Consider the following 17,151-nt stretch of genomic DNA (forward strand, 5'->3'; position numbering starts at 1 on the left):
AAAAACTTCTGGGAAATGTCACTGAAAGTACTGTCTTTATCTGAGAATTGACCAAAGATTTGCCATTGAGTTCTTCTGAGTGTTTATAACGTGATCCTTGGTAATATTTCCAGTTCTTTTAAAAGGCTATGGTTTTTAGGAAGACTAGCACTTTTTGATTATAAAGTGGTTTCCTTAAAGAGTATGTTAGCAAAGTAGGAAGGCAATTAATGTCTTTCAAAGTAGATTCTCTTGGAAATGGAAATAGGTCAAATAAAGTAAAGTAATTAAATTTTTGGTTAAAGGCATTCTGTTTGAAACTCTGCACAATTAACACGTGCAGAAAGGTTTAATGTTTTTCTTTAGCTAGAAAGTTAAGTTCAAATGATATGGATATAAAAATCAGACTTGAATGGACTTTCTTCCAAGGACTGATGAATGGGAGGTAGAGAGCACATTTCTCCATGTTTTTAAAGGCAAGTCATTTCTATGAACACTGTTGTTTGGAAGTTTGTAACTCATGCTCTCAAATTCTTCTCCCCTTCTCTTTATTAGTGATTTGAGAATGTGAAAGTCTTTTTTGTGTTTCCCAAAGATCTGGGGATTAAAAAAAATATTTTTATTGATTTCAGAGAGGAAGGGAGAGGAAGAGAGAGATAGAAACACCAATGAGAGAGAATCATTGATTGGCTGCCTTCTGCATGTCCTACACTGGGAATTGAGCCTGCAGCCCTGGCATGCACCTTGAGAATTGAATTGTGATTTCCTGCTTCATAGGTAGACGCTCAATCACTGCGTCACACTGGCTGGACAAGATCTCTGGGGCTTTTCAAGACTAAAAATAGCCCTCTGAGGCACTAAGATTATATCTTGATTATGCTGATCATGGCTCATACTAAAAGGAGACAGAATGTAGTATCACATGAAGACACTAGGGGTGGGTAGACAGAATGGCTATATTTAAAGACCCAGGTTATAGTCCAGGTCCTCTGAACTAGACCTTCAGCAAGTATAACATTTGACAAGTCACCTATGCCTTTCTGGGCTTCAGTTTCTTTTTAAATACAATCAAAATATCAAACTTTACAATAAAAAGCCATCAATTCTAATAGCTTCTTATGAGGTAAGAAGTCTGTGTTGTTCTAGAAAATATGAATCTACTTCCAAGTTTTTCTCTAAGTTCTGGTTCTGAATTCTAGCCATTATATTCACCATTTTTGTGTTAGTTATTGAGGAAGTCAGTGATATTGTAGAATGGTTTAAACATTCGTTATTTGAATAGTACTTACTGGGGGCCAACTATGATCACGCATTGTATTAAGGAAGGGACTCACGACTTGGGAAAAAACAGTCCCTGTGTGCCTTTTAAAATTTTATAGGTTAGTGGCAGGATATAGAAAAATAAACAGGAAATTCCAACAGTATAATAAGAACTATTGCTGAGGATTTTCAAAAAGCTATAGGCATTCATAGGAGACAAACCCAATAAGAAATCAAGGAAAGCTTCCTGTTGGCTGTGATGTGTCAAAGGAGACCTGAAGAATGGGGAAAAGTAAGTCAGACCAGAAGGGAGGAGAGGACATTTCCAGGCAGAGTGAATCACATATGTAAAGTAGACTCAGGGTTTGAGGAACCTGAAAGTAATTCAATATGTCAGGAGTACGTACCTGTGGGAGAGTGGATGGGAACTCTGGAGAAATGAGAACAATATTTCAAATTCTTTGCTCTTCAGATAGATTACTCTTCCTGCAAGATGGAGAATAAATTGTGGGAGGTAAAGACTAGAGGCACATTTTGGAAGAGAAGATAGTGGCCTGATATAATAATCATGATGAAAAAGGAGAATATACGCTAATGAGATTAAGGAAACAGAAATAAAAAAGATTTGTGATAGATCCAATTTGGGAGTGAGAAAAAGGGTTAAGGCTTCAGGCTGATTTTTTTTTTTTTGCTTGCACAATTACATGAACCGCAATGCCATTTGCTAAGATAGGAAAAACAGGAGAGGTGGGTTTGAGGAAAAGATACGTAATTTTAGACAAGTTGAGTTTCAAATAGCTAGTACATTTGAAGTAGGTGCTCACTAAATGTTATTGAACGAATAAATATGCAAGTAAAAGTGTCTAATGGGTATCTGGAAATGTGGATCTCCTAGCCAGCAAAGATGATTTGGTTGGAAACATATTTTTAAGTCTTCAGTTTACAGATGAAACTTGGGAACTCTGGGAAGGGTTGATTTCAATCAGGCAGAAGTATAGGGGAAACAAGAGAGCCTAGGGGCTGAACCCAGAGAAATACTAACACCTGAGGAAAGATGGAGGCATAGATGCTCCCAGAAGTGAGAAGTAGGAGAGACTATTAAGATAGAGCTAAACATTAAGCCCTTAGATATAAGCTCTTTGCGGGCACAGCTACTGGTTTATTTTTGGTTGCCTGCTATAGACTGAATTGTGTCTATCCAAAATTCATAGAATGAAGCCCTAATCCCCATGGTGACTATCTGGCTATGGGGTCTCTAGGATTTAGGAGATAAAGTTAAATGAGGTCATAAGGATGTAGCCCTGATCCAATAAGACTGTGGCTTTCTAAGGAGAGAGAGAGAAGTTCTTTCCGCTATGTGAGGATGCAGGGAGAAGGCAACAGTCTGAAAACCAGGAAGTGAATCCTCAATAGAACTTGACCATACTGGTGCCCTGTTCTCAAAGCAACAGCCTCCAGATCTGTGAGACACTAAATTCCTGTTGTTTAAGCCACTGACCTATGGTATTTTGTTGTGGCAGCCTGAGCTAACTTAGGAAGGGCCCCAATACTTAGAGATAGTTATGGTGAAAGGGAGTCTCCTGGACTTACACTCAAGATGGCAGAGTAGGTAAATGTACTTGCATCTTCCCACAACCACATTGCAATCACATATAAACTACAGAACAACCATCAGTCAGAACCACCAGAATCTGGCTGAATGGAAATCCTACAACTAGTGAATTAAAGAAGAAGCTGCATTGAGACTGGTTGACAGCTTGGCTGCTGCTTTGTGAGACCCTGAGCAGAGATTGAGCTGAGCTGTGCCAGGCCCACCAAAACTATGAGCTAATAAATATATGTCCCTTTAAACTACTACAGATGTGGCGATTTGTGAAGTGGCAGTAGAATACTAATATACTAAGGAAAAAAGAAAAAAAAGAAAGAAATAGTCATGGTAAATAAAGTAATCAGTATTTTTGGAGTGAATTGAATAAATGAGTCATTGCTTGGCATGCTCATAAGTATACCACTTCCTTGAGACAGTATGATTGTAACTGAGGGGGTGGGAGGAGAGAGGAACTTGGTGTGGGGGTCCTGGGTACTTAGAGAGAGTGGGAGGGAGCCAATTATCTATGTGAATGTGGTGACAAAGTAGGAAGAAAGGCCAGAGAATGTTCAAAATATGCACTTCTCTCTCTCTCCTTTTAAAAATCATTTGACTAGAGTTGGTTCTGACATTTGACTTGATAAGTTCTTGGTTGATTACTCTGTGTGTGTGTGTGTGTGTGTGTGTGTGTGTGTGTGTGTGTGTGTAAATACCCTCCTTAACATTAGATAGGACTATTTAAATCAACATGAATTTTAGGTACAATCTGGATATTGCTCTCTACAAAGAAATAATACCAAAGCTGGCAATGAAATTCCTCAAGTAAAAAAGAGATAAAGGAATGAAGAGGAACACAGTGTAATAATAATTAAAATAATTGAAATTCTTTCACCAGGCATGGCGCTTATAGCGAAAGTACTTTCTAAATTGTCTTCTGCCACATGAAATATAGGTAGGTTATATAAAAAGGTTCCACAATATTAAAAAAGTAAAGAAAATGTAAGATGAAAGTTACTACATTCTATTAAGCAGGTAAATTAAATCTGAGTCACTCATTGCTTCACAATGAAAAGTAGCCATTCTGCTTGACAACCAAAGATTCAAGCTCTCTTCATCAAGTTCTGGGAGGAAGCCAAGAAATAACACCAAGGTCCAGGTTTTGTGAAAGGAAGGATCTTGGGTTTGATTCTTGACTTATAAATCACCAGAGACCCGGTGCATGAAATTCATGTACTGGGGAGGGGAGTAGCTCCCTCAGCCTGGCCTGCACCCTCTTATAGTCCGGGACCCCCCGAGGGGTCCTTAGCACTGCTGCGGACGGAGGTGGGAGAGACTCACACCACCACCACTGTGCTTGCTAGCTGTGAGCCAGGCTTCTGCATGAGCGGTGCTCCCCCTGTGGGAGCACACTGACCACTAGAGAGCAGCTCTTGTGTTGAACGTCTGCCCCCTGGTGGTGATTGCACGTCATAGGGACCTGTCATTATGCTGTTTGGTCAATTTGCATATTAGTCTTTTATTATATAGGATTAAAACATTTGGGGTGGTGGTGGGAAGAAAAAGGCTGTTTAAGAATCTCAGTCCATTTGGCTTCTCATTTGCTTGCAGCATTGCTGACTTAGGTAACATGCGATCATATAAAACCTGTTATTATTAAAATGGTTCATGAATAGAGTGTTGGAATAATTCTGTGGCCTTGAGGGAGCCGTTCCCAGGAGAAGGGGCTCACTGAGAGAAGGATAGCTCTGTACCTTGGTGCCCTGGCAAAGCCACAAACCCAGCACCTGGCTGTTGGCGCCATTGGTTGGACATGGGGTCTATGAGGTTCACACTTTTGGGCTGGGATGCAAAATACATCTACGGTGATAGAGATGAGAACAGTGGGTGCCTATAGGGGCAGGAAGTTGACTAGAACGGGCCTGAGGGAACTTTTCTCTAAGTGACAGGGATGCTCTGATTTCACTAGGATGATTATGGGTATATCCCTGTATCCAAATGTATCAAACTCTACCTGTAAGATATGTGCATTTCACTGCATATGAAAGTTACCTCAGAAAACAAAAGTCAAAGGTCATTTGAAAAAAAAGTATTTGAGCTAGTCAAAAACCCTTCAAACAAATAGGCTGAACTATTTTAAATATATTTTACTGATTTTGTACAGAAAGGAAGGGAGAGAGATAGAGAGTTAGAAACATCGATGAGAGTCATCAATCAGCTGCCTCTTGTATACCCCCTACTGGGGATATGCCTGCAACCAAGGTACATGCCCTTGACCAGAATCAAACCCGGGACCCTTTGGTCCCCAAGCCGACACGCTATCCATTGAGCCAAACCGGTTCGGCTATGCTGAACTATTTTAAAAATGAGCAGAAACTTAAAAAAGGAAATTCTTCATTTTTATTCTACTTTAGAGGAAAATAGTTGGTGTCAAATAAATGTACTAGGGCACACTCCCAAACAGAGCATTTATAATAAAAGTAATAGCTAGACCTTCATGCCTCAGAGTGAGGGAACCATTTCTAGGAGTATAAGCTATTTTGGAAACATTTTTTTTTTTTCATGTTTCTGTTGGAGGAATAATGTTTTTGAAAATGTAGAAAGCTTTTAATGGAGCTAGAGCAGAAGCTATGTTTGGTCATAGTATTATCTGGTTCTGAGCTAAAAATTCAGGGCTCTCTTGTGAGCCACGCTGCCAAGAATTGGCAGACTTAATCCTCGAGATTGCTTGAATATGAATTTTGACTTTATGGCCTGCATCATTATGAGGATACAAAGATAACCTTTGGGAAAAAAAACAATTTTGAGAATGGTAGAACGTTACATGGAAAGTTAGCTTTTGGAGATGATTATGCAGATAGATGTAATATTATTTTATTATTTTTAAGTATTTGGATGAATGCATGAGCTAATCTTGAATGACCTAATATGACCGGGCACAGTGTTAGGCACTCAAAGAATCCTCAAATCATTCTCTGCACGCCCCGTTCTCAGGGACCTTCTGAGCAGGAATTGAGGGTGGCAGGGGCGGGGAGGGGGGCGCGGGTGGCGGGCAGGAATGACATATGCAGGGCTGGGCCAAAGAAGGTTTGCAGTTGTTTGTATGGACAATAATACAGCAATTAACAAATAATTAACAACGCAAGAATAAGCCCAGTTTCACATATTCACAACTGTACCCGTACTTTTGCCCCACCCTGTATAATAATAAATAATTCAAGGAAGAATGTAATACATGCATGAGAAATTCCATGGGAGTTCGGAAGAGAGGAAATTCCGGGTGAATAAGAAAGGCATTATAGATGCGGTGGCATTTTGGCCAGAACTTCAAAAATGGCATGCTTGCCCCTGACGAGCCAGCAAATGGGGGTCAGAGGCAGAGAGAATGTCACCAGGAAACCACCGAGTGCTGGGAGTCTCACGTTTTCATTTGGTTGAAAGACAAACTACACATGGAGCAGATACATTAGACAGGATACTTTCATGGAAAGAAAGGAGGCCCCAGACTCCTGGGGAAGTATGATCTGGAGCAGGTCAAAGAAGATGGATCCCGAAGCAGAAAAAAAAAAAAAAAAAAAAAAAAACCAAGGAAATAAAAAGCAGCAGGATCTAGGAAGGAGTGGGGGGGAGAGGGGTCTGGGAAGGGAAGGGAAGAACCTGAGGAAAGGTGATAGAAGGAGAAGGAAAAAGGACAAATAGCAAAGCTAGAATGCTCAGGAATGGGGAAGCCCTCAAAGAAGACTGTAAGGCTTGAACCTGGGCCACTGCGGGGACGCTGTCCACAGGCCGGGTTTGTTGAGAGGCACACCGTGTTTCGGGGGCGGGTGGGGAAGGAGGACTCATATCATGAACAAGCCGGCAATGCCTAGGAGGCCACTAGAGAAGTGGGTCTGGAGATGCCCTCAGCGGTGGCGCTAGAGAAGTAGACTTGAACCTTTCTTCACCTGTGAGTGCTGTTAGGGCGCGGCAGGAATGAACGAATGGGCATGACAGCACAGAGGAGGAAGCCAGGAGAGAGCTGGGTGCCAGACTGAGAGGCTGATACCAGAAGCACTAGAAGAAAACTAGTCAGGTGCAGTGGTCCCCCTGGCCCCCACTGTCACCAAACCTGGGGAGCAAACCTTACCAAGAAGAGGAGAGAGACCGATGGAGAGAAAATGTGGAGAAAACTGCCTTTGTTGGATTAATTTTGTTAGTCTCAAAATTCTCCAAAGAGAAAACAGGCTTTTTGTCTTTCCTTTCTTCCTTCTTTTCCTCTCTTTCCTTCCTCCTTTCCTCTGCTCTCTTCCCTTCCCTTCCCTCTCCTCCCTTCCTTGCACCTTCTTGTTTCTTTGGTTTGACCTGAGCATGGTCAATCACCTACAACGAGTAGCTGCCTTTCTGTTCAGTATCTGTCTGCAGCGCGGCCTGAGGAGGGAGGTCTTCTGTGCTCCAACATTGCAACGCTTTAGGTCTTTCATAGCAGGAAATTGTATGTCTGTTTGCAATATGACATCATGAACATTTTTGTAACTTTTACAAATATAACTTTTTGCTTGTTTCTTTGTACTGGTCTCAAGAGCCGCTCATAAATCTCTCTGGAACTGCGTAGGGTCCCAGGGCCAGAGCCTGGCCCCTCCTGGCACTGTGATTAGTCATTTAATACCCAAGACAATGACTAATGCCTGGCAACCAGCTCGCCATGAGGAGTCATGTGTCCTGGGAGCCTGGGCAAAGGCACACTGGGAGCACCTTACGGTTGGGTCTTCATACCACGGTGGAGAGGATCGGCTGGCTCCATGCGGGCACCATCAGGCAAGGGGAGACCCTCCTCCCAGGCTCAATGCCAGCACAGCCACAGAGCTCACCATCAGTTTGAAACAAAGGTGCCCACCTTCGTCTTATCTTCAGACCCCAGCTTTTCACGTGTCCTTTTCATATGTTCACAGAAAGCCATCGACTGAGCTACCCGTGGCAAGGTTTGCGGGCTTGCTCAGCGAGGTGGAGGAATGTTGCATTTCAGCTGGAAACACATCCCTAGATTGCCAGAACGTTTATTCCAAAGTCTGGTTTCCTGGCGCAATGGGAGGCATGGCAATCGTGTGTCTGCTCAGAGACTCGGGGGCTGGGGCCAGCAAGGCACTTGATCCGAGTGTACCCCAGAGGCCTTTATCATGAAATGACATTCTTCGGGAAAAACCGCCCGTGTCACGTTGGGTGAACTTGATATCCATACACTTTCGATGGGCATTTCTATTTTAGCCGTAAGCCTATGATTTACAGCAAGCCTGTTTTTCTCTCTTGCTTAGGATGGCAGCGGGAACCTGGGTCACTTTTCAGGCTCCGAGGATAAGGAGCAAAGGGGGCTGGAGGGTTGCTTCTCTCCCCCCCCCCCCCCGCCCCCAGAGTGCTGAGTCTGGCAGCTGTGCCACCCCCTGCTCTCCCTGAGCAGACAGCAGGCTTCTCCCTGCCATTCATGCAGCCAGCTCTGTGCAGCAGCCCCGCTCCTGTGTCTGCCGGGAGGGGCTGCCAAGTGCCCTGCCTACTGGCTGCTTCCCGAATCCCTGCCATTCCACACACAAACACATCCACACGCGCTCTGCCTCACTCACACAGGAGCCTCACGCACACGCGGGCACATTCCTCCCTCATCCTCCTCGCTGTCTCAGCTCTCCACTCCTGCCGGCCCATGGAACCTTTCTGGGGAGACGCTCCTGACCCAGCAGGGTAGGATTCTTCTGCTTTCTCTCTTCGCAGCTGGAGCATTTTGAGAAAGCAACTTACCTTTCCGGCCAGTGTCTGTATCCTAGCAGGGAGACCGGGGTTTGCTGTTTGCTGTGGGGTGTGTGTGTGTGTGTGTGTGTGTGTGTGTGTGTCTCCTTTTGCTCTCAGGACTTGTAGGATTCTTTGTGTGATTTCTATATACATTTGGCAGGTTCAGGTTTGTAAAGAGCCCTCCGGAGCGCTCTTGCATGGGTTTAAAAAAGACGCTGGAAAATGGAAAGTGTGATTTACTGAAACGAAATCATCTGCAAAGAAAAAACAAATTGCTTTGGAAAGTAATGGTTGCTGGCCATAGAGAGAAATATCTGTGATTCACCTAATGTGGTTTTAACCCTTTCTTTGCTTACGATTTATAGTTACTGATGCCACGTTCGCTTTTGGCTTCACATGTAATCAGCTGTATCTGCATGTTGTCTTCCCATGATCTGTGTGTCCTCATGAGAATTATGCAAAATGTGCACTTATTAATATACAGATATCCAAAATGATTACTATTAGTAACAGCAACCTTGGTAAGTATGATATGTGTCATGAATATATTGTTAGGTAGTATGTTGAGTGTTTGGGATGGCAATTAAAGCAAAGTATTAATAGTTGTATCAGTCTATTAGGCTAGGGCAAAGGGAGTTTTATAAAAGCATAAACTATCCAAGATTATGGGTGCACAATAGCATATGTATATATGTATATGTATATATGTATATATAGTGGGTGTGCTTAGCTTTTAATTCAGTTCAAAACTTTTCACTCTTTTCTTCTTCTTCTGGGCATTTGATTCTGCGTGTCCCAGCCCATGTGAGCTGAGGATTAAAGAACAGAAATGTATCCTCGCATTTTAAAATTTGTCAGTTAGACCAACAGTGTGCCATAATGCCAAAGATGTAGCTACTGACCCGAGGTTACCTTTCGTATAAAAAGGTCACATTTCAACTTCAGTTTTCTGAAGTTTTACTCGCATAACCCGTGGAAGGCAGCCACACTTGCGCCTCTCCAGGGGTTTTTGTAAATCTCCCTACACACGAGAATTGCTAAGGGGAGCAAATGTGACATCGTGGTTCTGCCCAAACTTATAAGTCCAGCTGGGAGAATCACAGAAAGTTGGGGCTGGAAGGGGCCCCTCGGGGAGAAATTTTCAGGAGGAAACGGAGGTTCCTCAGCCTTCTCTTGATGGCAAGATACAATCCTTTCCATAGGAACCCCTTGACTCTCCATCCCCCCCCCCAACACCCACCCCCTTGCCCCAGATGCCTCCTATCTGTCCCTACAGCAGCTGCTAAATATAGCTGTCTGTGGCTGGCTGCATAGGCACCCCCCCCCCCCCCCCATCCTCACTCCTATCTCCGTTACAGAGTGGTCCGCCCCAGGGTCATTCTATGTACACACCACACACTGCCAGCCAACAAGGAGAGCGGATCCAGCCAGTGAGAGAGACAAACAGAGATAGATTGGAGTCTGGCACCGGGCACATAAGGCGGCCCAGGAGAGAACGCTGGTCCCTGGCTTAGCCTTCCTTCCCAGCTCATTTCAAACCCCGTCTTCCCTGGGCCACCTTTAGGGGATCCCTCTGCGCCTCCGCCCCCCACTCCTACCCCAGCCCCTGTCTCCTCCCCGTGGTGCAATCCAGCCCCCCATCCAGCGGGTAACAAGTCAAGTTCAGGGAAGCTGCTCTTTGGGGTTGCTCAGTTGCGCCTGGAGGAGTGATGTGTAAGCCAATGTCAGTGCAAGGTAATAACAGCCCCTGGCGGGCGGCCAGCCCCTTTGTAATGCCTGTGAGCCCGGGAGACGGGGAGACCGTCCTTAAAAGTTGAAGCCAGGGAGCCAGGAAGTTGGCTGCACTGGCTGGTGCGAGGCTCAGGGTGGGGTAAGGGGATCGGGGGACCCAGGGCTCCAGCGGGGACAGAGCCGGGCTGCACGCTGCTCTCCCGGCGGGGGTGGGGGGTTGGGGTGGGGGGATCCGGGGACCCAGGGGTGCGATGGGGGGATCTGGGGACCCAGGGGTGGGATGGGGGGATCCGGGGACCCGGGGCTCCGGGGACAGAGCCCGGCTGGGACGTGCGCCACCTCCCCTCTAACGGGCTGCGCTCTCCCTGCAGGTGGCCCGCCGGCCGCTGAGCCCTCCGAGCGGCGGGGAGCCGCCCTGCACCTTGCCCGCGGCGGCCGCTGACCATGACCATGACCCTCCACACCAAGGCGTCCGGCATGGCCCTGCTGCACCAGATCCAAGGGAACGAACTGGAGCCCCTGGGCCGCCCGCAGCTCAAGATCCCGCTGGAGCGGCCGCTGGGCGAGGTGTTCGCGGACGGCGGCGGCGGGAAGCCCGTCTACAGCTACCCGGAGGGCGCCGCCTACGACTTCGCCCCCGCCGCCGCCGCGCCCGTCTACGGCCAGTCCGGCCTCGCTGCCTACGGCCCCGGGTCCGAGGCGGCGGCGGCGGCGGCAGCGGCGTTCGGGGCCAACGGCCTGGGGGGCTACCCGCCGCTGGGCAGCGTGTCTCCGAGCCCGCTGGTGCTGCTGCACCCGCCGCCGCAGCTCTCGCCCTTCCTGCACCCCGGCCAGCAGGTGCCCTGCTACCTGGAGGACCAGCCGAGCTACGCGGTGCGGGAGCCCGGCCCGCCCGCCTTCTACAGGTACCCGAGCCCCGGCCCGCGTGGGGTGGCCGGGAGGGAGGGGGAGCCCGGGGTCCGGGACCCGGGGTGTGTGTGCGGGGAGCCGAGCACCGGCAGGCACCTTGCACCCTGCACCGCGGATCCAGCCTTGGCGCCCCGAGGGCCAGCGCGCCCGGCGGGCTGCTCCGCGGACCTGGCTTTGGGGAGGCAAGTTCCCCAGCTTGGCAGCTTTTTAAAAAAAATTTTTTTTCTTTTTTTCCTTCTCCACCCCGCTGCTACTGTCTGCCCGAGAGTCAGATCCGAAACTCCGTGTGCTTCCTAACCAAACAAATAGTGGAAACCCTGACAAGGCGGCAGTCATTCGCGGGGAGAAACGCGCCGAGGCCAGGGAACACACACAGGGCGCTTTGAGCCCGGTCTCCGTCCCGCGCTGGGGTTCCAGGCCGCAGGCGGCCCGGGGCTGGGGGCGTCCTGTGATCTGTGTTTGGTGATGTCAGCCTCTGAAGGTGCTCACAAAGTTCCCTTTCATCTGGGATCTGGGACTGAAAAGATGATGAGGATGTTGATGATGATGATGATGGTGGTGGTGGTTTTGGGGGCAGCGCTTCCTAGCAGCTCCTGTCCTCCTCCGGGCCCTGAGCTCAGGGTTTGACCGCCCTCAGAGGGCAGAGAGGAGCTGAATGGGTCTTAGGTTCCTGGGTTCCCAGTTCCCTAGCTGGGTCCTGCGGGAGCAGGTTGCTGGAATAAGACCCAGGACAGCCAGGGCTGTGCAGGCATCCTGGGAGTTTGAAATTTGCCACCTGGAAGCAGGAGTGTTTTTGAAAGCGTATTTCAGGCCCACAGGGCGAAGAAGGCCCGGGAGCCGAGCGGGGTTCGCTGCTGCCCCTGTCTGTCCGTCTGTCTATCCGTCTGCCTGTCCCTCCATCTCTGCGGGAGAAGCCTCGCCGGCCAGGGCTCACAGGCACGCTGTGGCTCAAGTAGTCCTTGCTTAGTGTCCTTGTTTTTCCCTCTAGTAGCGGATACACACGTTCCTCCTGCCCCTTCCTCCCGTTTTCGCTTTGATAGTTTCTCCCTTCCCTCCCCGATGGACCTGGACAGGGTTGGGTGGGTGTTTGTGATGAATGGCTGCCCTGGGCCACACGGACAGGGATGCCCTGGTCCCGGGTTGGGAAGCCTCAAGCCCCACGTGGTGGCCGGTGCTGAGCTAGGCAGGGCCTGTCGGGCTGTCAGGTGCGCCTCCTCCCTCACCCCAAGCCTTCTGCATGAAGCTGCGGCCCTTTCTACGCAGGGCTCTGTCTCCTGAGAAATCTATAGCGGAGGACCCAGGAGGACGGTGCATTCTGGTCCGGAGGATGCCGAGGGCAGGTTTTTGGGGTGTCAGGCCTTACCCCCTATCCTTCTGCCCCCTTCATGATGTTCAAGCACCTCGCAGCCAGACAGGTCCGGCCCGAGTTATCACTTCAGAGACAAGCAGGCAATACTTTCAAAACTTGAAAAAGAACCAGGCTTGCCAGAGATATAAAACTCATGTCCCTTTGTTTTATTTTAGGGTTAAAATGAACAGGGAAAAAAGAAGTGATTCTGCCCACTTTATATATATAAAAAAAGTGTTAGAACAAAATACAGCGATTACATCTGATTCACACGCATTTTTAAAACCCCTGTATGCGAAGGCAGGCTCTGTGTGAGGGTGTGGATTCCATCACCTTGGGAGGGACTCCAGAAAGTATTTTCTTTCCCATTAATTTTCAGTTCTTTTATTGCAAATTAATGCCGCCGAATTTCAATGGGCGCTAATGAGAGCGCTCCTCCGTGGGCTATTTACTGCCTTGCTGATAATTGCGAAGCCAGAGTGGTCAAATGAGAGGGGGATCCCATTTATTCAAAATTGTTCCTCATCCCAGAGGCAAATCATATCCCTAGAATGGGCCCCATCTTAAACTTTTTACAACAGGCGGCATTCAGATACTTTTAGAGTATTCAAAAAAAAAAAAAAAAAAGACAACTTTTTTTTTTTTTTAAAGTAAAAATTTCACGCAAGTAGGATTCTTTGCGGAAATTTAGTTTTAGAGTGGTTTTTCCCATAACCTCCTTCCTCTTCTGTTTGAATCCTGCCTCTCATTACCCAGCGAGGAAGAGAGAGGTCTACGTGAGTGTTTATTTAATATTATTTAAAATATTAGTTAATATTTTCCCCCTTTGAATAGCACAGGGTACAATAAAAGAATGAATGAAAACCGTTATAGGGAACTTGAACTTTCTTCAGGAGTGATTAAAAGTTTTGGGGGGTCAAAAGCAGTGTTTTCAAAGTACTTGTTATGACCTAGAAAGTCATGACATCAGTTTAGAGCATTTTTTTAGGGGAGTAAAATGGAAAAGGACATAATAGAAAATATCACAGTGCATAATATTGGGTAGGGTGGGTTTTGTTTCCTGAAAAATATTGTTTTAATTATACCTGCTGTGTGTGCCCACTGTGATGTAAAATATATTTCTTATTGAGGGTTGAGGCCAAAGACATTGGAAAGCTATTTCCCTAAAATGTTATGTTCAGTTAGAAAACAAAAATTTCAGGTTAAGAGCTTGGTGGTTTCATTTGCAGACACCAAAAAGCTGTTTTGATTTTCTTTATTTTATCTCTCCCCCCCACCCCCATTCATTCGTTGGTGACTTTAGATCAGTTAGATGAAGCTTTACTATTTTTGAGAATTTATATGAAGTGCACATTCTTCAGCATGAGGATGCTATGGTTACTTCCATCTGTTGGCCACACTATGCAGCCATATCTATGTCTGAAGCAATGTGACAGCTAAAACTGCCCTGGGCATATACTAATGTGAGAAACATTGTCACATATCCCAGCCAATTGTTATTAAGAGGAATCCAGGTATAAATAGGCAAGCTGTGACTTCCTTCCCAGGAGGTGCCTGCCCTACCATTGCATGATGAAGGCAACTGGGACTCATCTCATCCTGGGTTTCTTTTTCAGAGTCCAAACCACTTAGGAAAGTTGGACCAAACTAAAGATGAAACTTAATCGTATCCACTAGGATGGTTAAAATTCTAATGAGGTATTTAATGTCCCATGTTTATTTCAGTTGTATTACTCAATATTCCTAAAGGCTAAATATTGCCCACTGCTCCAAATTACTTGACAATTACACAAACCCTGTGCATCAGAGTCAGTGCCCTGGTAATTTGTGCACGATTGCACTGGCTGCCTGCTTCGGCTGTCTCTCCTGTCCACGGGTGACCACTTAAAACTATTTCTTAACTTGGAACAAGGCTCATCTCCAGGAAGAGATTTTAATGGCTAATTTTCAAGTTTCCAATAATTATGTCTTTCTATTTTGGTGATATTTTAGCACCCTTTCTTTTCTTACTTTTTTTTTTTTTCATTTACTGAAATTGTTACTGCTCACTCGGCATGTTGTGTTGGCCTAAGAATAGTTCAAGGAGCCGCATTTTGCCTCGAGAATGAGTGTATTTTCGGTTGAGAATGGAATCATGTCTTCAATCCCCATTTCATTTTCACCTACTCCATGTGGCTTGTACCTGTCCGCTAGAAACCTCCTGAAGGATAATTGGCACTTATTCTAATTTTTTTTCTTACAGTCAGTTAATTTGGGTGCTCAGATTATTTTTGTGAATATATTTAGGCTATGACGTTCATATCCAGAGAATATTCAGGTTTGGCATTTTGGTTTCTTATTGTTTTAAGGGTATAAAAGACAGGGGCAAGAAATGGCAGGAATAATAGCTATCAGGAAAAATGACAGAGATGTCAAGCTTTCTTTTAATGATAAGACATTGGTAATTTTGTCAAGTGAGATAGTATGTGTGAAAGCAATACATTAGCTGTCCATGCATTCAATATTTTGTTCACACATTAATAATTGTTTTTGTACTTTTGTAAGCTAGAAGATAGTTGGGAAGATTAGACTGAATGTGGTGAGGAGCTTTACTATAAATAGAGATTGATGATTATATGAAATAATTCTTTTTGGCAACCAAATTTAAGTAAAATCTTCATCACCAATCTGCAGCTGTTGCTTGCAGCCAGGGCTATCATAAAGACTATTTATCTTGCCCTGGCTGGGTAGTTCATTTGGTTGGAGTGTTGTCCCATACACCAAAAAGGCTGCAGGTTCAATTACCAGTCAGGACACATACTTAGGTTGGGATTTGATCCCCAGACAGGAGGCAACCAATTGATGTTTCTCTCTCACATGATATTTATCTATTTCCCTTCCCCTCTCTCTTAAAAAAAATCAATAAACATATCCTCAAGAGAGGATTAAAAATAAGTAAATAAAGGTAGTGCACCTTTAAAAAAAACAACAAAAACAACAACAACATCATCTAGAGTCACCAAGGTTGCTTGCAGGTTTGATCCCCTGTCAGGGCACACACACAGAATCAATTAATGAATCAATTAATGAATGCATAGATAAGCGGAACAATAAATCCATATTTTTCTTTCTCCCCTTTACTTTTTCTCTAAAATCAATCAATAAAAATAAATAGAACATTTTTCTTTTAAAAAATATATTTTATTGATTTTTTTACACAGAGGAAGGGAGAGGGGATAGAGAGTTAGAAACATCGATGAGAAAGAAACATCCATCAGCTGCCTCTTGCACACCTCCCACTGGGGATGTGCCTGCAACTCAGGTACATGCCCTTGACCAGAATCGAACCTGGGACCTTTCAGTCCAAAGGCCTACGCTCTATCCACTGAGCTAAACCGGTCAGGGGAAAAAAACCCCACCATTTTTCTTATAGATACAGTTTTAAAAAGTCCAGACCCTGATTATGTGAAAAGAGTCGTACGCAAGGAATTTTAAGAGCTTTAATCGTATTTTTTTCTAAAATGCATACTCAGTACAAAAATAATACATGGAATGCCTGCCTGCGACTTCAGTATTATTTTTAATGTAACTTTAGAGGAACACGGTCGAGAGCGTGGCATGCCGTGTTCCCTTCTTTCTCATGATGGATGGAGAGAGGCAAGTCAGCCATTTAGTTTACTTCCAAGTCCCGGTTTGCTTACTGAAGAATGGAAAACATAGTGGCCACAACTGTTTAGAACCAAAAGGCATGTGCCAGGAAAAGAGGCTCTGTGATCCCCCGAACGCAGCCTCCTGAGACCAGCCAGCCAAAGTGAAAGTGTGAGTGAGGGATTTCAGAGAGAAGAGCCATCCCGCCAAAGTCATTGAGGAGTTTTCTTTTGCGTTTTGAGCTCTGCCCGTGAATTTTAAAAACAGTGCGCCTGAGCTGTTCCCTGCTTCGTCCCTGAAACACACCCTGTCCTCTGAGAGCTGAGGGCCTCAGTGGCCGGAGGTGGAGGGAAGTGCCTTTAGGAGATTCTCGATCTCAGAAGGGAGAAGCCGTAATTCCCAAGTTCTGTGCCATAGAGAATAGCAGTGAGAATTATGGGGGAAATTGTGCCTTAGTCAACAATGCTTTCAGTTATGTGTATATGCCTAGACCCTATTGGAGATATGAAGAATAGGAAGGAAACTGTGTTGGTCCCAAACAACAACATCTTACGTAGTTTAATAAAGTAATAATTTTAAGAAGCTATGTCAAATAAGAAAGGGTGTGCCTGACACTTATAAATGACATGAAGGTGTGACAGTGGGATCGATGCTGGTGGTGGGGGTGAGGATGATGGTGATGATGATGATTATGGGGTGATGATGATGATGGTGGTAGAGGTAGTGGTGGTAGTGGGATGATGATGATGATGACGGAAGCAATGAAGTGTTGGTGGGTAGGATTTTTGGATGCCTATTATATAGCGAGAGAAGTTTATCCTGTACAGAAATAGAATCATTTAGTGTAGTTCACATTTTTGTGAAGTTAAAATTTAAGTATATTGCCAAAAGTTTCAAGAATGACATTATCAATAATTTCATACCATAAATTGAATAAGTAATTCTAATTACTACATAG

General features: G+C 45.6%; 1 protein-coding gene across 3 annotated transcripts in view; it reads left to right on the plus strand.

Annotated features, from left to right (window-relative positions):
- Positions 1-17,151, plus strand: part of ESR1 (estrogen receptor 1) — a 284,618-nt gene that overhangs the window by 78,329 nt on the left and 189,138 nt on the right. The window contains exons 1-2 of one of the 3 annotated variants that reach the window (XM_084890185.1): positions 8,398-8,530; positions 10,681-11,214. In XM_084890185.1, coding sequence (XP_084746311.1) covers positions 10,754-11,214 — 461 coding nt within the window. In that variant the 5' untranslated portion in view covers positions 8,398-8,530; positions 10,681-10,753. Of the gene's footprint in view, positions 1-8,397; positions 8,531-10,273; positions 10,313-10,680; positions 11,215-17,151 lie in introns of those variants that run through there. The other 2 variants (XM_084890186.1, XM_084890184.1) reach the window with 2 other exon arrangements.

Source organism: Pipistrellus hanaki (assembly GCF_964339955.1).
Source record: "Pipistrellus hanaki genome assembly, chromosome: 7".
NCBI classification, from domain to species: domain Eukaryota; kingdom Metazoa; phylum Chordata; class Mammalia; order Chiroptera; family Vespertilionidae; genus Pipistrellus; species Pipistrellus hanaki.